This window comes from Callithrix jacchus, chromosome 10 (genome assembly GCF_049354715.1).
Source record: "Callithrix jacchus isolate 240 chromosome 10, calJac240_pri, whole genome shotgun sequence".
Lineage (NCBI taxonomy): Eukaryota > Metazoa > Chordata > Mammalia > Primates > Cebidae > Callithrix > Callithrix jacchus.
Window position 1 is genome coordinate 122,257,901 of NC_133511.1, and position 27,953 is coordinate 122,285,853.

General features: G+C 53.3%; 1 protein-coding gene across 5 annotated transcripts; it reads left to right on the plus strand.

The window, feature by feature from the left end:
- Nucleotides 1–700: 700 nt before the first annotated feature.
- Nucleotides 701–27,909, plus strand: CAPN1 (calpain 1). 5 transcript variants are annotated; one of them, XM_035263265.3, is made up of 22 exons: nt 701–932; nt 2,439–2,706; nt 2,867–2,936; nt 3,213–3,331; nt 5,779–5,912; nt 6,023–6,191; nt 7,058–7,141; nt 7,759–7,844; nt 8,217–8,291; nt 8,396–8,556; nt 19,994–20,169; nt 21,103–21,114; nt 21,818–22,029; nt 22,137–22,176; nt 23,639–23,704; nt 23,789–23,846; nt 24,921–24,985; nt 25,431–25,499; nt 25,600–25,678; nt 26,291–26,407; nt 26,764–26,822; nt 27,200–27,909. In XM_035263265.3, exons 2-22 carry the CDS (start codon nt 2,440–2,442, stop codon nt 27,224–27,226), a joined length of 2,145 nt encoding a protein of 714 aa, XP_035119156.1. In that variant the 5' UTR covers nt 701–932; nt 2,439; the 3' UTR covers nt 27,227–27,909. The 5 variants fall into 5 exon arrangements, with proteins under 5 accessions (XP_035119156.1, XP_035119155.1, XP_035119154.1 ...); XM_035263264.3 differs by lacking the exon at nt 701–932 and adding an exon at nt 970–1,159; XM_035263263.3 differs by lacking the exon at nt 701–932 and adding an exon at nt 1,665–1,749.
- Nucleotides 27,910–27,953: the final 44 nt, after the last annotated feature.

Here is a 27,953-nt window from a genome sequence, read left to right on the forward strand (position 1 = left end):
GTAATCCCAGCACTTTGGGACGCCCAGGTGGTGAATCACAAGGTCAAGAGATTGAGACCATCCAGGTCAACATGGTGAAACCCCGTCTCTACTAAAAATACAAAAAATTAGCAGGGCATGGTGGCGTGTGCCTGTAATCCCAGCTACTCAGGAGGCTGAGGCAGGAGAATTGCCCAAGCCCAGGAGGCGGAGGTTGCGGTGAGCCGAGATTGCGCCATTGCACTCCAGCCTAGGTAACAAGAGCGAAACTCCATCTCAAAAAAATAAAATAAAATAAAAAGAAAAGAAAAAAGAAATCTTTTCTAAACCCAATATTGTTAAGATTGTCTCCATTCTTTAGAAAATGTTTTATGGCTTGGTCGTTGATATTTGGGTGTTTGAGTTACATCTGATGGTGCATCCTGAATAGTTATCAAATCCATCGACTTCTGCCTGCCACCTCCCTAGTTTGAGCCACCGTCTGTCCCTGGACACCTGCCTTCTCTGTCCCTGGACACCCGCACAGAAAGCCTAGGAGCTGGTTCCACCCCTCACTCACCAGGTTAGGGAGTTCAGGCAAGTCACACCCTCTCAGGCCTCAGTTTCCCTCTTTTGTTAACTGGGGGTGAAAATGGAGTTAGATTAGATCAGTGGCTCTTAACCTTTGAGGGGTCATGGGCCCTAGAATCCTGGGAATACTATGCAGTTTCCTCAGCAAAAGGCTTGTGTCCACAACTCGCAAGCCTGCAGCAGCTGCTGGGCTGGGGCTCCGAGACCAGAGAAAAGCCCTGACCTGAGGGTTCTCTGCAATCTCCCCACCTTCATCCCCGGCCTCCGCGCAGAACCCTGGCCCCCCAAGTTCTTGCAGCCCGTGAAGCAGGATCTTTGGGAACTGGGGTTGGATAGGGACGGGGGCGGCCGTCCTGCTCACAGCCTCTGCCGCCCTCTATTGGGTAAGGTGACATATGGGCGCTTGCTGGTGGGTGGGCTGAGAGCTTGGGGGAGAGCGGCAGGGACTTACCCAAGGTCACGCAGCGAGCCCGGTCCCCTCGCGTTTCCCCTGGGGTGGGGGCGGGGAGAGGCGCGGCCCCGCGGGTTGGGTTGCCGTTTGCGGAGTGTCCGGCAGGGGTCTGCTCGCCGCCAGCCCGGCCCCTCCTTGGAGCAGCTGCCGCAGCCCGAGGTAATCTCGGCCTCGCGCCGGGGCTGGCTGGGAGCGGCGGGAACAGCTGCGGCAGCGCGGAGCGAGGGGCGCAGGGGACGGCGTGGGGGACGGGGAGGGCCCGGGGCTGCGGGAGGCGGCGCCGCCGTCTGATCACCGGGGAATGCCCGGCGGGGCTCGCGTGGGGTGTGGCAGCCCGGCCCTGCAACTCGAGCTGCTGCCCCTGGTTAAAAATACCCCCTGCCAGGCCCTCCCCCACCCCCTCCCCGTCCCGCGGCGCCCTTCCGTCCGCGCCCTGGCCCCACCCGCGCTGGCCCCTCCCCGGGGACTGCGCTGCCTTTTACTAATTTGTCCTCTCGCGGAATTGGCCCCCGGCCTGCGGAGGGAGGGGCGGGAAGACACCGTAAGAGATAGTCAGAGACGGTGCCGGAGAGATTAGGGGGAGCCGAGAGGAAGCGGGGTGGGATCCCCGGGAGGAGAAGGAGGAGGAGAAGGAGAGAGGGAGGGCGGAGGGCGGGGAGGAGCCCTCTTCCTGGTTGGGCCCTGCCCTGAGCTGCCACCGGGAAGCCAGCCCTAGGGACCGCAGCGACCCCCAAACAGTACTCCTCCAGGTAAGAAGCTGGGTGCCGAGCCGGGATTCCTTGACCCCGGCCACTGCTCCCGGGCTGAGGGGCTGCCCCAGCTCGGCCCCTTCTCGGGGCCCTCTGCGTGCTTGGGGCAGGGGCGGGGGCTGTCGAGCGGCACAGTTCAGGCGCCAGTCCCAGCCTGGCTCACCGCTGTCCCCAGGGGCTGGGCTGGGTCCCTCTAGCTCTGATAATGGAGCCTGCTGCGAGGGCCTGAGGAGGGGGGACCCCAACTGTGGGGTTTTCAGCCCACGGCAAGGGTCCGGTGCACAAGGAGCGTGGCTAGTTTGGGGAGGGGGTTGCAGGCCTGTGAACAGGATCAAAGAGGCCTGCCCTGCCGTGTCCCACCTGCCCAGTTCCTGTGCTGTCTGGAGGCTCCGCCCTGCCCCATCTGACCTGCTGCTGGCTCACCACAGAGCTGCAAGCCCCTGACAATGGGATCTAGGCAAGGAGAGGTGGTGGCTGGCTCGCCAGGGTACTGGGAAACCCCTTTCCTGGATTCACTGGGAGTACCGAGAGGTGGCTGGAAACCCTGCATTTGTGAGGGGATCAGTAAGGCAGGAAACTCCAGGTCTGGGGATTGATAAGCAGGGGCAGGACAGCCACGCTTGCAGGCAGGAGCCCAGGTTCTAGACTTGGGAAGGCCTGGGTTCTGAGCAGGCCCATCTCTCCCGCAGGATGGCGGAGGAGATCATCACGCCCGTGTACTGCACCGGGGTGTCAGCCCAAGTGCAGAAGCAGCGGGCCAAGGAGCTGGGCCTGGGCCGCCATGAGAATGCCATCAAGTACCTGGGCCAGGATTATGAGCAGCTGCGGGCACGATGCCTGCAGAGTGGGACCCTCTTCCGTGATGAGGCCTTCCCTCCTGTGCCCCAGAGCCTGGGTTTCAAGGAGCTGGGTCCCAATTCCTCCAAGACCTATGGCATCAAGTGGAAGCGGCCCACGGTGAGAGGGGCCATCTGGGGTGGGACTCAGCTGAGCCCAGATCCTGGATGAGGAGTAGGAATGACAGTCCATATCCCTGGTGGGGAATGGGGTCTGGGGTGGCCGGGTGCCAGTTTCTGGGAGGTGCTGGGCCAGGGACAGGACTCTGGCTCTCTCGTAGGAGCTGCTGTCAAACCCCCAGTTCATCGTGGATGGAGCCACCCGCACAGACATCTGCCAGGGAGCACTGGGTAAGCCCCCAGGGGGGGGTGGGGTCCCGGGTGTTTTTTCCACAGTAGTTCCCCATTCCCGCTCCTTCAGGCTCTGCCCCAACTCCTCCCTCCTGCAAGCCCAGGCAGGCTCTGGCTATCAGTGCTGGGCTGGTTTGCCTAGATTCTTTTCTGCAAGCTTAGCGGAGTTAAATGGCACTCTGGCCAAGGAACCCCAGATTCTCCCCAGCATGAGCACCCACTTCCCCCCTGTGGCAGGTGGGTAGAGCAGACTGATATGCGTTCATCCTGCCCCAGGGGACTGCTGGCTCCTGGCGGCCATCGCCTCCCTCACTCTCAACGACAACCTCCTACACCGAGTGGTTCCGCATGGCCAGAGCTTCCAGGATGGCTATGCCGGCATCTTCCATTTCCAGGTGAGCGCCCACCTGGGGAGGGGGGGCAGCAGGCACTAGGGGAGATGTGGACCGGAGTTAGGGCCACACCCTTTGGGGCCAGCCCTCCCTCCAACAGGTATTTGACCTCTCAGTGCCATCTGGGGTCTGTCATGTGTGAAGTAACTGGGCTGGGCAGGTATTTGGGCTGGCAGTTTTCCTTGGTGATGGTATGTATCAGGTGGAAAGTGCTTGAAAGAACAGAAAGACTTTTGTGTTACATTCTGTGGGACAAATTTCGCTCCTCTCCGGGGCCGGTCTCAGTTGCCCCATCTGAGAAAGGAGTGCTCCCTGGGGAAAACATCAGCACGTGTGGCCTTCTGCACCTGTCAAGCCTCCCATCCCCCCATCCCCCAATCCTCCTGCACTTTGGCAAGGTCTGGCTGACCTCAGCAGAAAAGAAAGACTTGGGATTAAGTCTATGGAAACCAGCTTCTTCTGATGGTGTGCCCAGGGCCCATTTTTCAAGTCACACCAATCAATTCTCAATGAGCTGCCATTGGGAGGGACATGCCCAGCAACCCCTGATGAGACCCTCAGGCCTTGGAGGCCCCAGCCCTGCCCGAAGGTGTCCTGGGTGTCCCCTCCTTCTGCCTGGTTAGAGAGCCCCTTATCCTATTCCGTCCTTGCCTGACGTGTGGGTGGAGGTGGCCCTCAGAACCCAAGGTGCAGAACCCACAGTGTGGACCCACTTTGGCCCAGCACCACACCCACCTGCTGTGGTCTGTGGTCTGCTGGGGCGCAGCCTTGCCCCCTTCCCTGCCCCCTTCCCTCGCTCCTCCAGTTCACTTCTCCCTAGTCTCTGATTGGCCAGTTCTGTACCTGCCACCCACCCACTTTGCAACCTGGGTTCCTGCTACCTGGGCTCCCGGCTGCCTCCTCTCCTCCCCTGTTGTCCTGGCCCTGACCCCTCAGATAGTACCTGGAGTCCTTAGTTGCTTCTGACCCCAGATGCCTTGGGCCCTGCCCCTGCCCTAGGAAACCTGCCTCTTGTGGCATCTCTGAAACAAAGCCTGTGATTGCGAGAACTAGTCCTGCTCACCTTGTGGCTGTAGGGTCTGGATGCCACATTTTCACTCCTCATCCAATGACATGGGTGTCCCCTAACCCCCTAGAATAGGGAGGGAAGAGCTAGGAGGCCATGGCCTAAAAGGGAGATAGTTCCAGAAAGCCCAGGCCTGAGAGCTTTCCCACCCTGTTTGTTCAGTGACTCACGAAAGGCTTTGCTGGTGTGCTCTTGTTTAAGTCTTCTTTGAAGAAGGTGCTGCTGCTCCTTTTTATGGATAGGGAAACTGAGGCTCAGAGGTGATACCTTTCCCAGGATCATGTATCTAGTATATCTCGACCATACATGTACATATCAGGTATACACATCTCTAATCTATATGTGGTATGCATGTATTAGTATATAGCATATATGTGTATATCTAGTATATACTATACAGGCAAGGGAAAGCATCTCTTAGCCCTCTGAAGGTTCACTGAAAAATCAACTCCCAAAAGGAGGTTAGTAGGAGAAATGGCATACAAATTGACTAGCCTGCAGGGTGGGGTTGGGAACCACAGAGTGATCACGCCAGCCCAGCAATGGTACAAAGCTTATATACCATCCTGAGGCTACACGAAGAATGGAGGCTCAAACACAGCCAAAACCAGGTTCTCGTGGTAAATCAGGTTATAATGGCAAGACTGGCTATGGAAGGGGGAGAAAAGGGGGCCTGGATGGCAAAGGCCGTCTTGTTTTGTAGATGAAACTCAGAGGTGGCAGCCCTCAGAGAGAATAAACGGTAATTGTTTCTTTCAGACCTTTAAAGGGTGTCAGGCTCTCAGTCTGACAAGGAAAGGCCTTAGAGAAAGCCTGGCTACCTCAGATTTTCTGGACAGATGCAAATCTCTCCCACAAAATACAGTATTTCGGGGCTGTTTCTGTTTGCAGACCCTCTGAACAGCTATCTGAACAGCTAGTGAAATGTTTTTATTTCCTTCAGTACCTAGATCTGAGTATCTAGTATATACGTAGCACACATGTATCTAGTGTTTATTTAATGTATCCATTATAGTATGTGTTAAATACACACATATTTAGTATATATCAAGCATACATGTATCTAGTATACCTAATCTAGTATATATGCCTCTAGTATGTATCTAGTATATGTGATCTCGTGCACATGCATCTGTGTCTAGTATATGTGATTTGGTATGCATGCATCTAGTGTATATCTAGTATATCTGATCTAGTTAACACGCATCTAGTATGTATCTGCTATACCTGATCTAGTATACATCTAGTATGTATCTAGTATGTGTGATTTTACCTGCAGGTATCTAGTATGTATCTGTACACATGATCTAGAATCTAGAGGTAAGAATGGAGCTCAGATCTGGGAGATTCCAAAGCAGGTACTCACTGTGCCCTTCCCCCACAGCTATGGCAATTTGGGGAGTGGGTGGATGTGGTCGTGGATGACCTGCTGCCCATCAAGGACGGGAAGCTGGTGTTTGTGCATTCTGCTGAAGGCAATGAGTTCTGGAGTGCCCTGCTCGAGAAGGCCTATGCCAAGTGAGTAAGGGCCGAGGGGGCAGCTCCAGCCTCCAGGGGGTGGGGGCTCCTGACTCTCTTCCCAGAGGGTCCTGCTTGATGCCAGAGCGCTGACCTGGAGCTGCCCACAGGGTAAATGGCAGCTACGAGGCCCTGTCAGGGGGCAGCACCTCGGAGGGCTTTGAGGACTTCACAGGCGGGGTCACCGAGTGGTACGAGTTGCGCAAGGCTCCCAGCGACCTCTACCAGATCATCCTCAAGGCCCTGGAGCGGGGCTCCCTGCTGGGCTGCTCCATAGATGTGAGTGCGCCCTGCCTGATGCTTTGGCACCCTGGTACCCTGGAACCCTGGTATCCTGACCTGTCACATTTTCCAAACGTCCGTGGCTCCGCTCCAGACCCCTGTTCTGCACCTAAGCTCCATCTCTGGATGCATAGCCAGACCCATCCGTCACTTCCACCTCCATGCCTGGTGTCGTTCCTGTCCTCACCTCCCCACTCCTCCCCCAAAACTTCACATCAGCTATTTCCTGGGCTTGCTTTTCCGACCATTTCTCCTGCTGTTTCCCTCACTGCTGTCATCTCGATCCATGCCATCCCCTGTCCGGTTCACCAGCCTCAGATTTCATCTCCTGGTCTCAGTTCCCACCCATCCCTGGTCTCAATCCCACACTCACTCCAGTCCCATCTTCCTGCTCCTCTGTTCCCACTCTCTACTCCACTCCCCAATCCTTGATGCCAGACTTGACCCCAACATCACTGCCATCCACAGCTCTAACCCCAGCTCCCGTTCCCCATCCCTAACCAACTCTCCTGTCCTCACGTCCTTCTCTGTGAGGCCCACTGAGGACCATGTAGCTCTGGTGGGCCGTGCACGGCTGTGTGCGCGCAAATGCATGTTTGCACAGGTTCTGGTCAGCCCTAGCCAGTAGCGGTGTCAGTGGGGTGCCTGGGCTCCCCCATCCCAGATGCTCCAAAAGAGTAGCACCTATATGTGGGGGTGTCTATAGGTGTGGGTGATGAACTAGGTGGGATTGGGGTCCCTGCTTGCTGCTCCCAGCAACTATTGTATGTGCAGGTGGGAACATAAGGCCCTGAGTGCTGGGGGCTCATGTGGCAGGGCTGGGGGACCTAGCCACTGACCACAATGCGTGTGTCTTTCTGCAGATCTCCAGCGTTCTAGACATGGAAGCCATCACCTTTAAGAAGTTGGTGAAGGGCCACGCCTACTCTGTGACCGGGGCCAAGCAGGTACTGCCCTGGGTGGGGCCTTCCCTGCAGGGCAGCTTCTGCCCCCGGCCTGTCCTTGCCTCTCTAGCACCCTACCAGGACTGTGGAAGGTGCTGGCTCCTCCTTTCCCCTCCTCCAGCACCTTATCTCTCAGGGACAGCCATCTGAGATGCCTATCATGTCCTGCCCTGACTGACTGTGCACAGCTGCCTGCCTGGGCTGTGAATTCCAGCACAGGCTTCATCTGGGTGCTGAGCAGGGCTTGGAGAGGATGAGGGTATGGGAGGTGGAGTGTTAAAGTGCGTGCATGGGCCAGGTACAGTAACTCACACCTGATAATCTCAACACTTTGGAAGGCTAAGGCAGGTGGATCACCTGAGGTCGAGACTAGCCTGGCCAACACGGTGAAACTCTGTCTCTACTGAAAATACAAAAATTAGCTGGCCGTTGTAGTGGGCACCTATAATCCCAGCTACTCAGGAGGCTGAGGCAGGAGAATCACTTGAACCTGGGAGTTGGAGGTCGCAGTGAGTCGAGATTGCACTAATGCACTCCAGCAAGTAGTAAGACGGTCTCAAAAAATAAAAAATAAAAAGTGTGTGCCGGAAGCTAGCACTGATGGGAGCTCTGGGAAACAGGTGAACTACCGAGGCCAGATGGTGAACCTGATCCGGATGCGGAACCCCTGGGGCGAGGTGGAGTGGACAGGAGCCTGGAGCGACAGGTGAGGGGCAGTGGGCACTGTCTGGGGCTCCTTGGGGAAGCTGTTAGGTGCCCCGACATTTCTGCTCCGGGCTCTACTAGGCCAGGCTGGACTCAGGATTGAGCAGAAGGGCCCATCTTCATGCGACTGGGTCTGGGGGACTGGCCTGACAAAGCTCAGGCTGTTCGGTCCCCTGTGCCCAGCCACTGGGTGTGCACAGGGCATCTGACTGCCCCTGATGAGACCACCCCCTAAACCAGAACCTTTGGGCTTGACCTTGAGGAGGCCACTTGGGCTGGGCAGAGGGAAGACGGGCCAGGGTGGACAGGCCCCAGGGACAGAGGCCAGGCAGGTCAGTGCCCACCAGCCCTGGCAGAGCCCTGCTCCTCACAGCTCCTCAGAGTGGAACAACGTGGACCCATATGAACGGGAGCAGCTCCGGGTCAAGATGGAGGATGGGGAGTTCTGGTGAGCGCCCGCTTCCCCTCTGCGCCGCCTCTCTACCCCACGCCTCCAGTTCTGTGCCCTGCCGGGGCTGCGCCTCACCCGTCACCCGTGACCTCCGCCCTCAGGATGTCATTCCGAGACTTCATGCGCGAGTTCACCCGCCTGGAGATCTGCAACCTCACGCCCGACGCCCTCAAGAGCCGGACCATCCGCAAATGGAACACCACGCTCTACGAGGGCACCTGGCGGCGGGGGAGCACCGCGGGGGGCTGCCGGAACTACCCAGGTGACCCGAGCTGGCGGGCGCGCGGGCTGCACAGGGCGGGCTCTGGGTCTTCCTGCTTCCTACCTTAGGGGCTCCAAAAATCATGTCATCTCACTGAGCCTCTGTTTCCTCACTTGAAAGATATAGGCTGATCTCTTGAATTTGTTTGGAGGGTAAAATATTAAATGTCCTGGTAAATTCTAAAGAGGCATTACCGTCCTGGGGCCCGAGCCCAGGCTGCTAATGAGGGGAGGAGACCTGTTGCCATCCAGCCACCTGCCTGTCACTCCTTTCCTGGGCCCTTCCCTCCTGCCTCCTGCCTTCTTTTTTTTTTTTCATGAGACAGAGTCTCTCTCTCTTGCCCAGGCTGGAGTGCACTGGCATGACCTCAGCTCACTCCAATCTCCACCTTCTGGACTCAAGTGATTCTCCTGCCTCAGCCTCCCAAATAGCTGGGATTACAGGCACCCACCACCACACCCAGCTAATTTTTTTTTTTTTTATGGAGTCTTGCACTGTCTCCAGGCTGGAGTGCAATGGCACGATCTCAGCTTACTACAACCTCCGCCTCCCGGTTCAAGCGATTCTCCTGCCTCAGTCTCCTGAGTGGCTGCGACTACAGGCACATGCCACCACGCCTAGCTAATTTTTGTATTTTTAGTAGAGACAGGGTTTCACCATGTTGGTGAGGATGGTCTCGATCCCCTGACCTTGTGATCCCCCTGCCTCTGCCTCCCAAAGTGCTGGGATTACAGGCGTGAGTCACTGTACCCTGTCAATTTTTGTATTTCTAGTAGAACCGGATTTTCTCCATGTTGGCCAGGCTGGTCTCGAACTCCTGACCTCAGGTGATCCACCTGCCTTGGCTTCCCAAAGTGCTGGGATTACAGCTGTGAGTCACTGCACCAGTCCCCTCCTGCCTTCTCCCGCCATCTTTCCTTGGGCTTCTAGATCCATGTGGCCAACTTGGGCCACAGCCTGGCCTCTCAGTTCCTTGTCACTCTCACCTGCAGCATGCTTTTCCTCTACCTTAGCTCAGCCCCCACCACGAGGGCACCAGAGCTTCCTTGCCTTGCAAACACCTGTCTCTACCTTCGACTCATTCCACTCCCTTCGTCTTCAACTCTTGGCCCGATGGCCTGAGCCAGTCTGTCAAACCCACTGCTTCTGTACCACCGGCCTCTCCCATCTTGCCTTCTCTCCTGACCTAGGTTAGAGCTATCATTTTAATTTTGTTTCTGCAAATGCTTCCAGTCTCCTGGCCTTTCTCTCCGTTCATCTGGCACAAAAACCATCCTAGTGGAACTCAGCTCTCCACTGGCTTGGGAGCCATGAGTGTGGCAGGAGAGAAATCACATAACCAATGCCATGTGTTCCCATAAACTCATAGCCACAAACCTCAGTTGAGCATTTTAAATGATTCCCAGCAATCCCACTACTGGTTAGTAAGGTTTCCACTCCCACTTGACCTCTCCCCACTGTTACTCTCATCTTTGGTCCTGGCTTTGCACTTCGTTGAAAAGATAGACTTCGTCCTGCAGGACACCTCGTGTTCCCGCCTCCAAATCCCCCAGCCTTCTGCACCTGTGCCTGTGTCCTCACTGCCTCCCTCCCTACGACAGTGGCAGAACTGTCCCCACTCATGGGGACGTCCACCCTGCTCCAGAGCCCATCCTCCCCGACCTCTGAAAGCATTTTCTCCTTTATCTCTCACCTCTCTCCAGTGTCATTACAGAGAATCCTCTGCCTTAAAATGAAGCAACCCTCTCCACCCCACTTCCCTATTCATTTCTCTGCCCTCCTTCAAAGCACAATTTCTTGGGAATTACCATACTCCCTGTTTCCTTTCTCACTTCTGCTTGATTGCTCAACCCTTCCCGGTCCAGCTTCATCCCTACCATGCTGCTAAAACTGCTCTTTCGAAGGTTACCTATAACTTTGGCCTTGCCAGATCTGCCGCTGCTCCGGTCTCCTGTGCTGCTCTCAGCGCTGCTCCTTGCCCTCTGTTTTGAAGCATGCTTCTCCCTTCTAGGGATCCCATTTGAGTCTTTCCCCAATAGATAACCACTGTTCCCTGTACCATTTTGTTATAAGTAAAATTTTGATGCTGCAAAAGAAATAGCACTCAAAGATAAATCCTCTCAGCAAGGCTGTTTACAACTATAGAAGGGTGCTGTGCACAGATGGAGGAATGGCAGCCACACGCATGGACAAGGCAGGAAGGGATACTTATGCCTGATGGGCTCATCCCCACTGCTGTGTCGTTCCCTTATTGGCTAGGTTTAGACCTCACAAGCTAGACTAGTCCCGATTGGCTATTTTAAAGAGAGCAGTGGTCTGATCTGGAGTGGCAGGGTGGGTGGTTTGGCAGGAAGGACGGTTATAGGCGGGTCAGAGCAGGTAGCCAGGGGTGACCTAGGTCAAAGAAGGTGACTGGAGCAGGTGACCAGGATGAGTCAGGATGGAGCCGGGGGGGCTGGGGAAACAGATGTGAACTACTGATTAGAGCCAGTGGAGAAGGTTGTTTATTGGAACTACAAGGAAGTTAAACTTTAAAATAGAGAATTAGGGCTCACACCTATAATCCCAGCACTTTGGGAGGCCGAGGCGGGTGGATCACGAGGTCAGGAGATCGAGACCATCCTGGTCAACAAGGTGAAACCCCATCTCTACTAAAAATACAAAAAATTAGCTGGGCATGGTGGCGCGTGCCTGTAATCCCAGCTACTCGGGAGGCTGAGGCAGGAGAATTGTCTGAACCCAGGAGGCGGAGGTTGCGGTGAGCCGAGATCGCGCCATTGCACTCCAGCCTGGGTAACAAGAGCGAAACTCCGTCTCAAAAAAAACAAATAATAATAATAATAATAAAATAGAGAATTAAACAATAAGAGCCAAACATATCGACATACTGATTCTTTGAAGAGAAACTTGGGGTTCACTGTAACAGTTTATTGAGGAACACATCACCCCCTCACTCCCCAGCAGCACTAGTGGCCTCATGTAGTCCCCAGGTATGTGTCCGTCTGTTTCTGAACTCAGCATTCTGTCCCTTGGTCTATCCCTCTGCCAATAACACATTGAATTCATTACTATAGATGTATAAGTTCTGCTGTTGGACAGGGTGAATTCCTTCTTCAAGGGTCTCTTAGCTATTCTGGTTTTTTTTTTCTTTTTTTAATTTGAGATGGAGTCTCGCTCTTGCCTAGGCTGGAGTGCAGTGGTGCAATCTCAGTTTACTGCAACCTCCGCCTCCTGGGTACAAGCAATTCTTCTGCCTCAGCCTCCCGAGTAACTGGGATTACAGACGCATGCCACCATACCCAGCTAATGCTTGTATTTTTTTTTTTTTTTTTGAGACAGAGTCTAGTTCTGTTACCCAGGCTGGAGTACAGTGGCGTGATCTCGGCTCACTGCAAACTCCGCCTCCCATGTTCAAGTGATTCTCTTGCCTCAGCCTACTGAGTAGCTGGGATTACAGGTGTCTGCCACTACGCGTAACTAATTTTTATATTTTTAGTAGAGACGAGCTTTCACTGTGTTGGTCAGACTGGTCTTGAACTCTTGACCTTGTGATCTGCCCACCTCAGCCTCCCAAAGTGTGAGGATTACAAGCAGGAGCCACTGCACCTGGCCTAATATTTGTATTTTTAGTAGAGATAGGGTTTCACCATCTTGGCCAGGCTGCTCTTGAACTCCTGACCTCAAGTGATCCACCTGCCTCAGCCTCCCAAAGTGCTGGGATTACAGGTGTGAGCCACCGCCCCCAGCCTCATTTGACCTTTTTAATGTGTTTTTTTATATCCAGCAAAGTTTTAAAAATGTAATTAATCTTACTGAATTATCTGTATGTATTTTTTGGCACAATTTTGACTCACTGCAACCTCCACTTCCCTGGTTCAAGTGATACTCCTGCCTCAGCCTCCCAAGTAGCTGGGATTACAGGCGTGCACCACCGTACCTGGCTGATTTTTGTATTTTAGTAGAGACAAGGTTTTACCATGTTGGCCAGGGTGGTCTTGAACTCCTGACCTCAGGTGATCTGCCTGCCTTAGGCCTCCCACAGTGCTGGGATTATAGTCGTGAGCCACTGCACCCAGCCCTTTTCGGTTTTCTAATTGAGAATATGGCATCTGCAAATGATGACAAGTTGTTTCTTCTTTTCTATTTCTTATAGCTTTTGTTAGTTTTTCTTGTCTAATACTGCTGCCTAGAACTGTAGAGCTTCCTGCTCTTGTTCCTCTCTTTTTTTTATTTTTATTTTTAGGAGCAACCCTATTAACTAAGCCCTACCCTTAAAGGGGAAGTTTTCACCACTAAGTATCCTTTTAATCTAGGGTTTTTTTGAGGACACCTTTTGTCAGACTAATGAAGTTTAATACTGTTAAACACTGTTTTTTTTTTTGAGACGGAGTTTCGCTCTTGTTACCCAGGCTGGAGTGCAATCGCATGATCTCGGCTCACCGCAACCTCCGCCTCCTGGGTTCAGGCGATTCTCCTGCCTCAGCCTCCTGAGTAGCTGGGATTACAGGCGCACACCACCATGCCCAGCTAATTTTTGTATTTTTAGTAGAGACAGGGTTTCACCTTGTTGACCAGGATGGTCTCGATCTCCTGACCTCGTGATCCACCCGCCTCGGCCTCCCAAAGTGCTGGGATTACAGGCGTGAGCCACTGCGCCTGGCCTGTTAAACACTTTTAATTGTCTATATTATGATGATAGTTTGCTTTTTTCTTTTTATTTATTAAAATGATCCTAGGAATTTGAGGACAGCTTGGGCAACACAGTGAGGCCTCGTCTCTACAAAACATTTATAAAAATTTAGCCTGGTATGATGGCACACGCCTGTAGTCCCAACCACTCAGGAGGCTGAGGAGGGAGGATCACTTGAGCCAGGGAGGTGGAGGCTGCAGTGAGTCGTGTTTGCGCCACTGCAATCCAGCCTGGGCAACAGAACATGACCCCGTTTAAAAAAAATTAAATTGAAAATTGCATTTCTCGCTTTCCTAATGTTAAATCAACTTTACATTCTTGAGATAAAAGCAACACGGTCATGAGTGAGATTTGCCTGTGATTTTCCTTTCTCGTACTGACCACACTGGTTTCAGTGCTATGTTCATCCTGTACTGTGAGTTGGGAAGTAGCCTCTCTTTCTGTTTCCTGGAAGAGTTGAAGTAAGATGGGAGTGATTTGTTGCTTGAATGGTTGGTAGAACTTGTCTGTAAAGCTGTCATGCTTGTTTTTTTCTTATGAAGATTAATGATATTCAGTATTGAAAGTTAAAGGTCGGCCGGGCGCGGTGGCTCGCGCCTGTAATCCCAGCACTTTGGGAGGCCGAGGCGGGTGGATCATGAGGTCAGGAGATCGAGATCATCCTGGTCAACAAGGTGAAACCCTGTCTCTACTAAAAATACAAAAAGTTAGCTGGGCATGGTGGTGCGCGCCTGTAATCCCAGGTACTCGGGAGGCTGAGGCAGGAGAATTGTCTGAACCCAGGAGGCGGAGGTTGCGGTGAGCCGAGATCGCATCATTGCACTCCAGCCTGGGTAACAAGAGCGAAACTCTGGCTCCAAAAAAAAAAAAAAAAAGAAAGTTAAAGTTTATAGAATTGTTCATATTTTCTGTTTCTTGAGCCGATTTTGATGAGTTGTATTTTCTTTTTTTTCTTTTTCTTTTTTAAGAGAGACAGGGTGTTTACTCAGGTTACTCACTGTAGCCTTGAACTCCTGAGTTCGAATCCTGCCTCAGCTTCCTGAGTTGCTGGGACTACACAGGTGTGAGCCATCATGCCCAGCTAATTTTTTATTATAGAGATGGGGGTGGTATGTTGCCCAGGCTTATCTCGAATCCCTGGGCTCAAGTGATCCTCCCACCTTGGCCCCCCAAAGTGCTGAGGTTACGGGCAAGAGCCACTGTAGCCAGCCTTGAGTTGTATTTTCTAATTATTGATTCTTTGCATCTATTTTTAAAGTTATTAGCACAAAATTATCCTTAATATACTCTTATGTCTCCTGTGTAATAGTGTCCCCTTTTTAAGCATGGTGTTGCTCATTTGCACTGTCCCTTTTGTTTTTATTAATCCTGCAAGAAGTTTGTCAATATTTACAAAGAAATGAGTTTTGACTTTGTTGGTCCTTGGTCCTTTGTATGGTATTTCCTTTTCTTTTATTATTTTTACTTATTTACTTCTTTAGAGATAGGGGCATGTTCTCTTGCCCAGGCTGGAGTGCAGTGGCACGATCCTAGCTCTCTGATTCTAGGTCACTGCAGTCTCAAGTTTCTGGGCTCAGGCAATCCTCCCACTTCAGCCTCCCAAGTAGTTGGGATTATATGTGTGTTCCACTGTGCCTGGCAGTATTTTCTCCTATACCATTAATCTTTACTGTTTATTATCTCATTCCTTCTACTTTCTTTGTATTGATTTTTTTTTTTTTGAGACAGAGTCTCACTCTGTTACCCAGGTTGGAGTGGTGCAATCCTGGCTTGCTGCAACTCCCGTCTCCTGGGTTTAAGTGATTCTCCTGCCACAGACTCCCGAGTAACTGGAATTACAGGCATGTGCCACCACACCTGGCTAATTTTTTTTTTTTTTTTTTTTGTAATTTTCATAGAGATGGGGTTTCATCATGTTGGCCAGGCTGGTCCTAAACTCCTGACCTCAAGTGATCTGCCTGCCTTGGCCTCCCAAAGGGATTATAGGCTTGAGCCACTGTGATGGGCCTGGGTTGATTTTCAGACTTTATTTTATGACTTCTTAAATGAGATGCTTCTTTTGTTAATTTAGAGTTTTATAGTTTAAGCAACTACAGTGATAATTCTCCTTTTAAGTACGTCCTTAATTGAGTTACATGATATTGATGCATAGTGTTTTTGACAATTGTGATATAATTCACACACCAGAAAATTTGTACTTCTAATGTGTGAAATTTAGTGGCTTTTAGTGTAGCCACAGTGTTGTGTAAGCATTACTGTTACCCGGGGCTTTTTCTTCACCCCGCCCCCGAAAATCCGGTGATCACTGGCAATCACTCTAGTTTTTCTCCCCATCAACCATGAATCTACTTTTTGTCTCTATAAATTTACTATTCTGGACTTTTCTGCTTTAGCATAATGTTTCAGCGTTCATTTATGGTGTAGAAGTAAGTACTTCATCCCATCTTTATGGCAGGTTAATCTTTCATGCTATGGATATGTCACATTTTGCTTATTCATTCGTCAGGTGATGGACATAGGTGTTATTTCCAGTTTTTGGCTGTGTGAAGAATGTCCCTGTGAACATTCGTGTGCATGTGTTTGAGCATATGTTTTCGCTTCTGTGGGGCCTGTAACTAGGAGTGAAATTGTTGGGCGATAAGGTAATTCCGTGTTTAATTTTCTGAGGAACTGCCAATTGTTTTCCAAAGCAGCGGTACCATGTTACACCCCCACCAGCAATGTATGAGGGTTCCGATTTCTCCACATCCTCTTCAACTCTTGTTACTGCTCTTCTTTTTGATTATAGCCATCCTGGTGGGTGTGAAGTGGTGTCATTGACGTTTTTGGGTTTTCTTTTTTTTGAGATGGGGTCTTGCTGGAGTGCAGTGACATCCTGGCTCACTGCAACCTCTGCCTCCCAGGTTCAAGTGATTCTCCTGCCTCAGTCTCCCTCTGTCCCTAGCTGGGACTACAGGTATACACCACCACACCCAGCTAATTTTTGTATTTTCAGTAGAAACGGGGTTTCACCATGTTGGCCAGGCTGGTCTTGAACTCCCAACCTCAGGTGATCTGCCCTCCTTGGCCTCCCAAAGTGCTGGGATTACAGGTGTGAGCCACCGTGCCTGGCTCTAGATGATTTAATGGATCTTTTCAAATCTGTTCATGTTTGCTCAAATTTTCAAACTTTTCATTTATTCCTTTAAATATAGTAAGCATAGTCTTATACTCTGTGTCCGATAGGGTCAGTATCTGAAGTCTTAGTAGTCAGGTTTTGTTCACTGTGACTGCTGCTCCTGCTCAGCTACCATGCCTTGTTTCCTTGTGAGAGCTCTGCCTTGTTTGGCCTAGAAGTTCACCTGTGAGAGAGTTCTTTGAGTCCTCAGATACAGTAAAATTGCTCCGTGGTGTTTCTGCTAGTCACCTGGAATGCTACCAATCCAGAACACCTTTTTCATTCTTACTTACTTACTTAATTAGAGACACAGTCTTTCTCTGGCTGGAGTGCAATGGCACAATCTCAGCTCACTTCAGCCTCGACCTCTCAGGCTCAAGCAATCCTTCCACCTCATCCTCCCCAGTAGCTGGGACTATAGGCATGCACCACCACACCCTGCTAATTTTTGTATTTTTGTAGAGATAGGGTTTCACCACCTTGCCCAAGCTGGTTTCGAGCTCCTGTCTTCATGCAGTCTGCTTGCTTTGGCCTCCCAAAGTGCTGGGATTACAGGCATGAGTCACCACACCCAGCCTTGTTCTTTTTTTGAGACAGGATCTGACTCTGTCACCTATGCTGGAGAGCAGTGGTGCAATCATAGCTCACTGCAGCCTCAACCTTCTAGGCTTAAATGATCCTCCCAAGTAGCCGTGACTATGATATAGACACACCCCACACGCCCAGCTGATTTCTTAAATTTTTTGTAGAGATGAAGTCTTGCTATGTTGCCTAGGCTGGTATTGAACTCCTGGGCTCAAGCAATCCTCCCACCTCAGTCTCCTGGTTTACCTGCGACTGCAGATCCATGCCACCATGCCTGGCTCATTTTTTTGTTTTTAACTTTTGTAGTGTTGAGGTTTTCCCTATGTTGTCCAGGCTGGTCTCAAACTTCTGGGCTCAAGCAGTCCTCCCACCTTGGTCTCCCAAAGCACTGGGATTATAGTCCATCAGCCACTGTGCCTGGTGCAGAACACTTTTAAAACTAAATTATCTTCTTAAGGTTTCACAAGCAGTGTGAATTAAAACTGAAAGGTCTTGTGAAGCTGGTGTGAGGTTATTTTTTCCTTCCCCCCAGGAAGGTTTAATTTTCTTAATGCAACCTCCACCTCCCAGGTTCAAGGGACTGTCCTGCCTCATCCTCCCAAGTAAGTGGAACCATGTGCCCACCACCATGCCTGGCTAATTTTTGTAGTTTTTCAGTAGAGATTGGGTTTCACCATGTTGGCCAGGCTAGTCTCAAACTCCTGACCTCAAGTGATCGACCCACCTCAGCCTCCCACAGTGCTGGGATTACAGGTGTGAGCTACTGTACCCAGCTTAATTTTCTCTGATACTTAATTGCTGACATTCCTGATGGAGCTTCCAGTTTAATTGCAGGAATTGGATTCTCTACCTCAGGTAGATCTTAGACTTGATCATCTGCTTCTATTCCTGGGGGTCAGGGGTCTAGAGAAGCCCTTTGCCATTATTTCCCTTGCAGGACTCCTACTTTCTATTTTTTTAAAACATCTTTATTAGGCTGGTACGGTGGCTCACACCTGTAATCCCAGCGCTTTGGGAGGCAGATCACCTGAGGTCAGGAGTTCAAGACCAGCCTGGTCAACGTGGTAAAACCTCGTCTCTACAAAAAAAAAAAATTAGCCAGGCGTGGTGGCATGCACCTGTAGTCTCAGCTACTCGGGAGGCTGAGGCAGGCAAATTGCTTGAACCCAGGAGGCAGAGGTTGCAGTGAGCAGAGATCGTGCCATTGTACTCCAGCCTAGGGGACAAGAGTGAGACTTTGTATCAAAAAAAAAAAAAAGTCATTGATATTTAATTCACATACCATGCAAGTCACCTAAAGTTACAATTTAAATATACTATTGAAAGTATATCAGAGAGTTGTGCAGCCATCACATCAATTTTATGACATTTTATTATCCCAAAAGCAAATGAGGTGCTCCTTAGCCATCATGCCGCAGCCCTCCCGCAGCCCTGGTCACCACGAATCTACTTACCTTATCGCTATGGATTTGCCTATTCGGGACATTTCATGTGAACAGAATCATATAATACGGGGTCCTCTGTGTCTGGCTTTTCCACTTAGCATCACGTTTCCGAGGATCCTCCATGCTGCAGCATGGATCCGTATGTTCCTCTTTGTTGCCAAATAGTATCTTACTGTTTGGCTCTATAATTTGTATATTCACTCTTCAGTGCATGGATAATTGGGTTGTTTCATCCACTCAGCTGTTATAAATGATGCAGTCATAAACATGCTTTTCCCCCCTCACCCCCCCAGATGGAATTTTGATCTGTTGCCAGTCTGGAGTGCAGTGACATGATCTCGGCTCACTGCAACCTCCACCTCCCGGGTTCAAGTGATTCTCCTGCCTCAGCCTCCTGAGTAGCTGGGACTACAGGCATGGGCCACCACGCCCAGCTAATTTTTGTATTTTTAGTAGAGATGGGGTTTCACCATATTGACCAGGCTGGTCTCAAAACTCCTGATCTCAGGTGATCCTCCTGCCTCAGCCTTCCGAAGTGCTGGGATTACAGGTGTGAGCCACTGCGCCCTGCCACACTCTTAAGAACAAGTCTTTGCATGGACACGTTTTCATTTCTCTTGGGTATAGACCTACGAGTGGAATTTCTGGGTCATATGAAGCTCTGTATTTAACCTTCTGAGAAACTGCCAGAATGTTCTTCAAAGTAGCTGCAGCATTTCACATTCTGCTAGGCTAGCATCGTGTGAGGTTCTGATGCTTCCACATCTTCACCGAAATTGTTAATATCTTTATTTTTATTATTATTTTCAATGGAGGGGGTGGCTTGTCAGTGCCTCTAAAAAGAAGTTTTGCAGTTTACCTTTCTGTCCAGCACTGGGTTGTTTTGGTCAAGAGGGTTCTTTAGGCAGCAAAACCACCCAACTGCCAGAAGTGCCAGCCCCTTGTTGGCTGGCTGTGGCCTCCTGTCGGACCCTTGCTTTTTCTCTTGCCCTCTTCTAAGTCGTTATCCACACGGCACTCAAGTCATCTTTGATTCCTAATGCAGTCACATCCCCCTCTGCTGCAAGCTGTGGGAGGGTCCTTTCTCTGCTTCAGTCTACACGCCCCAGCCCCTGGCCTCTCATTCAGGCTCTGCGGTCTCCCTGATCCCCGTGCTCCCTGAAGCCTCCGTAGGTGCTCCCTGTCCGCAGATGGGTGGGGCCCTTCCCCACCTCTGCTCTGGGATGTCCTCTGCCTGGCTTCTGCTTCCCAGCAGCTTCCCAGGGCAGCCCCTTCGGGACTCTGCGCACAGGCCTATTCTGACCTACTGCTTGCTTTTCGTTGCAATTGCTCTGCTCGCCAACCTAAAGGACTTGCTCAGACTTAAGCCTTCACTTTCAGAATGCAGGTCGTGAGGGCATGGGGCATGCCCATCACCCTGTGCACTCTGGGAGCTCAGTAATATTTGTTGAATGAATGAATGCGCCAAGCTGGTGGGGGGAGAGGGGGCGGTGCTGGGGAGGCTTGGGGGCCGCGTCGCTCCGCCCCGCCTCTGATCCCCGCCTCCCCACCTGCCCGCAGCCACCTTCTGGGTGAACCCTCAGTTCAAGATCCGGCTAGATGAGGTGGATGACCCGGATGACTACGGGGACCGCGAGTCAGGCTGCAGCTTCGTGCTTGCCCTTATGCAGAAGCATCGCCGCCGCGAGCGCCGCTATGGCCGCGACATGGAGACCATTGGCTTCGCAGTGTATGAGGTGAGCAGGGTGGATGCCTGGTGGATCTCATTGAGCAGGCAGAGGACCTGGTGCCCCTACTCGCCATCCGCAGCGCAGGGGGGCTTCCGCCAGGGGGCGCCGGAAGCCATGCCTTTCCCCCAAATTCCACCTCCCACCCCCACTCTCCACCCCTCCCCCCATCCTGATGGCTGGGAGGTCTCACCCTCCAGGAGGCACCTGCTGAGGCCCTCTGGCTGACAGGGAGCGAAAAGAGAGGAAGGGAGTTGACTCAGGGAAGGGAATTCTGGGATTCACCGCACGCTGAGAGGGAGGCCTGCTGGTCTTGGAGGAGGGAGGCCTGCTGGTCTTGGAGGAGGGAGGCCTGCTGGTCTTGGAGGAGGGAGGCCTGCTGGTCTTGGAGGAGGGAGCTGGCTCAGCTGATGCCTGGGAGTACTGACTCCCTGTCTTGGAGGCTGTGAGCAGAAGCTGGCAGGGGCAGGACAGGGGTTAGGGAGGGCCTGCCCGCCAAGGCGAGGCTGTGCCAGTTGCTCTGTGATTAGAATTCCTTGCTCTTGCCTTGTATCTGCCCTGTTTCACACACTGCCTTCAAGACAGGGACAGAAACTTCTGGGCCTCCCTGGCTGCAGTCTTGGCTCACACCCAGACCCCCTGGCAGCACCCCACAGTGGCCCTTTCCTGTCCCTGGGCTTCGGAATATTGCAATTGCCTGGCCTGGAGCCTCTGACTCAGCGAGTTCTAGGGCAGGCATCCCAGACCAAGAGGACCCTGCCTGGGCCCTCCCTCCTGGGGTGCTGCTCTGGTGTAGGGACAGATCTGGGTCCCCAGGGCCCTGCCTTCTGCCTCCTCATCCCAACAGTCCCACCTAAGCACTCAGGACCTCTGAACAGCATACACCGTGACCCCACCCAGGGACGAACACATTCTCTGACCTCCCCTGTCTCTCTATTGCAGGTCCCTCCGGAGGTACGTGTGACACCTGAGCCACCTGCAGTCACACGCCCCTGATGGTGCCAGAGGGGAGCAGCCCAGTGGCAAACCCACCCTGGCCTAGAGAGCTAAGAAGTCACCTTATTTCACTGCTTGAAAAATGCTGCTCCCCACCTGTTCCGTGGGCAGAGCAAACACTGCTCTCCTGAGGGTCAGCACAGGTAGTCAGTGAGGGAGCTGGATTTGAACCCTGGTCTTCAGAGCCCCTGTCTGACATGTACACACGAGGCTCTTCCTGCCTTGTGGTCTACACCAAGTAAGGGCAGTCCAGCAATGTTAGGGCAGGGCATTAGACAGGCTGAGAGTTTTGCACCCTTGAGCAGTTACTTAAGCTCCGAGCCTCAGTGTTTGTGTCTGTAAAATGGGCGTAACATCAGAACAGCAAATGAGTGCCCTATAGTGCCCGGTCTGGGGAAAACTCCCAGTGATAATAATGACTGCTGTTGAAGCATATGCCTTATCTGGAATCTGGTGCTCCTCTTCTCCACCCTCTGCAATGAGTAGTATTGTTACATTTTATAGATGAGGAAACTGAGACTAAATGTCTTGTTAGGGTCACACAGGCCATGCCCCAGCTCTCCAGCCCCTTGGCCAGGACAAGGAGTCTGGGTCTGGGGGTGGCCCCTGAGGGTGGGCTGAGTGGGCAGCCATAGCCCTGCCCCCTCCTCCCTCCCTCCAGCTGGTGGGCCAGCCGGCTGTGCACTTGAAGCGCGACTTCTTCCTGGCCAATGCATCTCGGGCACGCTCAGAGCAGTTTATCAACCTTCGAGAGGTCAGCACCCGCTTCCGCCTGCCACCCGGGGAGTACGTGGTGGTGCCCTCCACCTTCGAGCCCAACAAGGAAGGCGACTTTGTGCTGCGCTTCTTCTCAGAGAAGAGTGCTGGGACCACGTGAGTCATGGACTGGCCCGGCCCCTGCCACTCTCCCCTCTCCCAGCCTCCCCCTTCAGACTCTCTGCTGTCCCCTCTGACCCGCCCCTTTCCTCCCCACTCTGCAGGGAGCTGGACGACCAGATCCAGGCTAATCTCCCCGACGAGGTGCGTGGTCCCACCCCATCAGGCCCCGTCCTCCTCTCCTCCTCACCCCTGGGTGTGTGATGAGGACCTGGGTTTCCTGTCCCCTGAGTTCCTGCTAGTAGGGAAGATCCCCTCCTGGCAGGAGCCATGGGAGTAATGCTAATCCCTAATTGGCCCAGCACTTCACAGTTTGCAGAGGACCTGTGATACTAACGGCACAGCCCCCGAGCGCTTACCCTGTGGCATGTCCGTGCTGAGCACTTCACCTGTGTCACCTCATTTCCTCCCCACATCAACCATGTCCGGGTCTTGTAATGGTACCTCCTCTGAATGGGAAATTCAGGTTCACAGAGCTTAGGGAACCTCCTGAGGCCATGTAGTAGGGATCCAAACTCTCGAGACTGAGTCTTGCTCTGTCGCCCAGGCTGGAGTGCAGTAGCACGATCTCAGCTCACTGCAACCTCTGCCTCCCAGGTTCAACTGATTCTCCTGCCTCAGCCTCCGGAGTAGCTGGGATTACAGACATGCACCACCCGGCTAATTTTTTTTTTGACACAGAGTCTTGCTCTTTCACCCAGGCTGGAGTGCAATGGTGTGATCTTGGCTCACTGTAACCTCCGCCCCCGGGTTCAAGCGATTATCCTGCCTCAGCCTCCTGAGTAGCTGGGATTATAGGCTTGTGCCACCATGCCCAGCTAATTTTTTGTATTTTTTTTTTTTAGTAGAGATGGGATTTTGCCATGTTGGTCAGGCTGGTCTCGAACTCCTGACCTCGTGATCCACCCACCTTGGGTAAATCTTGTATTTTTAGTAGAGATGGGATTTCACCATGTTGATCAGGCTGGTCTCGGACTCCTAACCTCAGGTGATCCATCCACCTTGGCCTCCCAAAGTGCTGGGATTACAGGTGTGAGCCACTGTACCTGGCCCAAACTCTTGCCTTTTAACCACTGAGCTGGATAGTATCTGAGCTCAACAGTGCCCACTTCATTTAGGTCACATGAGCCCTGGGCATGAGGCAGGGCAGGGCAGGTACAGGATTCCCCTTTCACAGATTAGAAAAGTGAGACTCAAACCAGGTGTGGTGGCTCACACCTGTAATCCTAGCACTTTGGGAGGCTGAGGTGGACAGATCACCTGAGGTCAGGAGTTCAACACCAGCCTGGCCAACATGGCAAAACTCCATCTCTACTAAAAATACAAAACTTAGCTGGGCATGGTGGTGGGCACCTGTAATCCTAGCTACTTAGGAGGCTGAGGCAGTGAGGTTGAATCCAGGAAGCGGAGGCTGCAATGAGCTGAGATCGTGCCACTGCACTCCAGCCTGGGTAACAGTGAGACTTCATCTCAAAAAAAAGAAAAGTGAGGCTCAGAGAAGTGAAGTGACTTGTGGCAGTACACGTGGTCTCAGTCCTCCCTCCGGCTGCCTCTGCACGGGCAGGCCTGGGGCCTCTCTTACCTGCCTTCTCCCCTCTTGGTCCAGCAAGTGCTCTCAGAAGAAGAGATTGATGAGAACTTCAAGGCCCTCTTCAGACAGCTGGCAGGGGAGGTAGGTTGGGGCATCGTGGGTGGGGAGGGGCCTGTGAGGGGCAGCCCTCCCCCGGGGCATGTGCCACTCGCTCTCTCTCCCCAGGACTTGGAGATCAGTGTTAAGGAGCTGCGGACAATCCTCAACAGGATCATCAGCAAACGTGAGTCCCCTCAGGGCCGCCCCACCTCCCCACATCAGAATCTAGGCCCCTGCTCACACATTGAACTGAACCCCATGCCCTGGTCTGCACAAGTCGGGGAACCCTCCAGTTTTCTGAGTGTAGCTCCCTGCCATTTCCAGCCCATGCCCCTCCTCCCAACCTGCTGTCCTGAGAGTCCCTGTGCTTGGGCACTGTGCCTTTGTGGGATTAGAAGCACAGCCTGGCCGGGCACAATGGCTCACACCTGTAGTCCTAACACTTTGGGAGGCCAAGGCTGGTATATCCCTTCAGCCCAGGAGTCTAAGACCAACCTGGATGACATGGAGAGACCCTGTCTCTACCAAAAAGTACAAATATTAGCCAGGTGTAGTGGCGTGCACCTGTCGTCCAGCTCCCCAGGAAGCTGAGTTGGGAGGATGACTTGAGCCCAGGGAAGTTGAGGCTGCCGTGAGCGGTGATCACATCCATGCACTCCAGCCTGGGCAGCAGAGCAAGACCCTGCCTCAAAAAAAAAAAAAAAAAAAGACAGCAACACCTTAGTGCCAAGGAAAAGTCTCCCCTTAGCCTCCTGGGCCAGGCCTTGTGGCTTGGGAAACATTACATGACTGGCTTCACTCCTGGCATACAATTGCCAGCAAGCACTCCCTCCCCTCCCCGTCCCTCCAGCCTGCAGCTGCCCACGGGCTTTGCTGCCACTGACCTCCCTCCATATGGCAGAGCCTCTCCTCTCCTCTGCTAGTGAGGCCCTGCTTATCCTCCATAACCTGCAGCAAGCCCTGCCGAGCCCCTCCCATCCCACCACACCCCATCTTTCTACCCAATTTCCTGCTGTTTTGTTTCACGCTGGTTTCTTTATACTTTGGACTAATTGTGGCTGTTGGGACTTTGGCTTGATTGCTAAAATACTTGCCCTGTACTTCCTGATGATAATAATCCTGCCCACTTCCTCTGCCAGATACTACACCAACTGGGCAGGATTTGTGCCTCCCTGACAACCCCCCACCCAGTGTTCCCCACAGGGGCAGGGGCAGGAAGTTCACTAGGTTGAGATGTTGGAATTGGTTTTTCTTGCAGACAAAGACCTGCGGACCAAGGGCTTCAGCCTGGAGTCGTGCCGCAGCATGGTGAACCTCATGGATGTATCCTTGCGTTTGCTTCTGTCTCCTGAGTGGGGTTTTGGGTGGAGGAATCAGTGCTGGGAGAACTGTCCCAGGACGGCGCAGAGAATGGGACGGAGCCATGTGGAGTGTGGACACACGGTGTTTCCCTGGACGTCTTCCTGTTGGTTGGGAGGGAGAAACTGAGGCACAGGCCTGTGTCACATGAAAGGTGGAGCAAGACCTGGGTCGCCACTAACTCTAAGGCTGGTGCTGTTTCTGACCCCTCTCCTGCCCCCTCCACTGCACCCCAGCCCAGCGAACGAGGCAAGCCCGGCTGTGGGCTGACTGCACATGGCTTTTGCTGCCTCTCCCCACCCTACCCTGAGGCGGCTGGCCGGCTCCACGGCCATCTCCCCTCTGCACAGTTGCCCACCCTCCCATGCCTGGTCTAAGTGGTGGAATTTCCTTCTTAACGGCCACCCAGCGTGATGGCAACGGGAAGCTGGGCCTGGTGGAGTTCAACATCCTGTGGAACCGCATCCGGAATTACCTGGTAGGTTGTCCCCACTCACCTGTTTCGGCAGGCACGGGCCAGGCAGGCAGGAAGGGCCCGGTGACTTTGCCTGGCCCTCACCCTCTGCACCCCACCCCAGTCCATCTTCCGGAAGTTTGACCTGGACAAATCGGGCAGCATGAGCGCCTACGAGATGCGGATGGCCATTGAGTCGGCAGGTGAGACCCCAAGGCCGATGGCATGTGTGGGACCCGGGACAGGTAGCCCCACTGCTCCCGTGCCCCAGGCCCTTGTGTCTGGAGTGCTGGTGGTGACGTGGTAACAGCCATCTTTCCCTTTTCCCTGTGGTTACTGAGCTAAGTGCATTACTGGGTTTCCTTCCTTTCTTCATGTCTGCAGCCTAACGAGGCTAGGGTCTTTCACCAGCCCCATTGTGCACGTGAAAATAGAGAGGCTGTGAGAAGGAAAGTGACCTCAGGCCTCACAGCCAGAAGAGGGCAGAGCCAGGCTGCAGCGCCTCCAGTGAGGGAGGTGCAGGGCTCAACCCCCAGCCCGCTTATGCATAAGGCCAGGGTATTCAAGACAAACTAAGCCGGACCTGAGCCCTCACTTGCCAGCTCCCGATGCCCTGGCACCACCCAGGCACTCACTTGCCCAGCCCCTCACAGCTACTGGCCCTGCTCAGGAGGCCTTCATGCCCCTTACCCTGGAGAAGAAAAGGCCCTAAGCACCCTGCCTAGCCCCAGTCCCCTCCTGGGTACCCAACCCCTCCCCGATCCTGTTGGGCAGGGGCTGCACCTCCCTGACCTTCACTCACTCTCCCGGACCAGGCTTCAAGCTCAACAAGAAGCTTTACGAGCTCATCATCACCCGCTACTCAGAGCCCGACCTGGCGGTTGACTTTGACAACTTCGTGTGCTGCCTGGTGCGGCTGGAGACCATGTTCCGTGAGTGTCCCCAGCCGCCTCCCACCCTCCAGCTCCATCCCAAACACGTCCTCCAGGAGCTGGTGGGAATAACAGATGGCTGCATTAGCAGAGACAGGCCAGTGCAGTGGGCGTGTGCAGAGAGGCCTAGGTCTGGGGTTGAGGGGCCCTGATTGAGGGCCAGGAGAGTGGGGGAGGTGAGGGAGTTGATGGGGCTTCTCAGCAGCAGGAAGAGCTGCTTTCGAGCTTCAAGGGGTGTCAGCTTGGGGTACTGTGGGGAGGTAGAGAGGGACCAGGCAGGAAGGGGGCCAGGCCTGGCCCTGCATGAATGTCGCACTGAGTTCTCAGCCCTGCATCACCTTTTCTTGAACATACAGGATTTTTCAAAACTCTGGACACAGATCTGGATGGAGTCGTGACCTTTGACTTGTTTAAGGTGGGAATCTCCCTGGGTCCATGGTGGGGGAAGACTTCCAGGTGATCGAGTTTTTTTATCTGACCAATGTTCTCCTGTCCTTTCCTGGAAGTGAGCCTGGGCCTCAGAGGCAACTCTAAAGGCTGGGCCACCTGAGTCCTGAAAGGCTGGGGTTGGGGTGCCTGGTTCTGGGAAAGGAGCAGGAGGGGAGGTCAGGCCTTGGAGGCCTCTGCGGGAGCAGCAGTCTGGTTTCCTGAGGGTGGAGGAAAGTAGTCCCTCCATGAGGTCCCTGAGGTGGCTCCTGAGCCGTGGAGTGGGGGTTGGCCCGGGGTTTGGGTGGGGAGGAAGCCAAGCAGCTGTCCCGGCTGCCCCTGGCTGACCTGCCCGCTCTCCCGCAGTGGCTGCAGCTGACCATGTTTGCATGAGGCAGGGGCTCAGTCCCCTTTGCTGTGCTCCTGTCCCTCCTCATCTGCCAAGCCACGCCTCCTGCCACGCCACACCAGGCCACGCCAGCTGCAAGTGCCTTCCTTGGAGCAGAGAGGCAGCCTCGTCCTCCTGTCCCCTCTCCTCTCAGCCGCCGTTGTTCATCTGCTCTGGGCAGAGCTGGGTGGCCCCGCCTGCACCCGCTATGGGCTCGGGACGGACTCAGGTCCTCCATTGCCAAGCCAGGAAGGCAGCTTTCGCTTGTCCCGTCTCGGAACAGCCCCAGGTTTTCTCTGCATCCTGATGTGTCCCCGCTTCTCACTCAGCGCCACTGACCTTGCCTCGCCTACAGACTATAAACTATAACCACTAGCTCCACAGTCTGCAGTCCAGGCTTGAGGAGCCGCCTCCCAGCTCGGCCCCAGGGCTGGGAACGCCTGTGCCTTCCTGCGCAGAAGCCAACGCCCCCTCTGCCCCTCTCTGGCCCTGCTGCCAACCAGGAGCTGTCCAGCCTGTGGGCTGGCGGCCTTCCCTCCTTTGCTCCTTTTTTATATTGGTGATTTTAAAGGGGACTCTGCAGAGTCTAGTGTACTGGTTTTGGGGGTGCCAGAGGCACTAGGCTTGGGGTGGGAGGTCCCGTGTTCCATACAGAGGAACCCCAAATAATAAAGGAAAAGGCTCTGCATCTGTCTGTGAAGTGTTTCTCCCCACCCTGCTGCCTGGAAGACA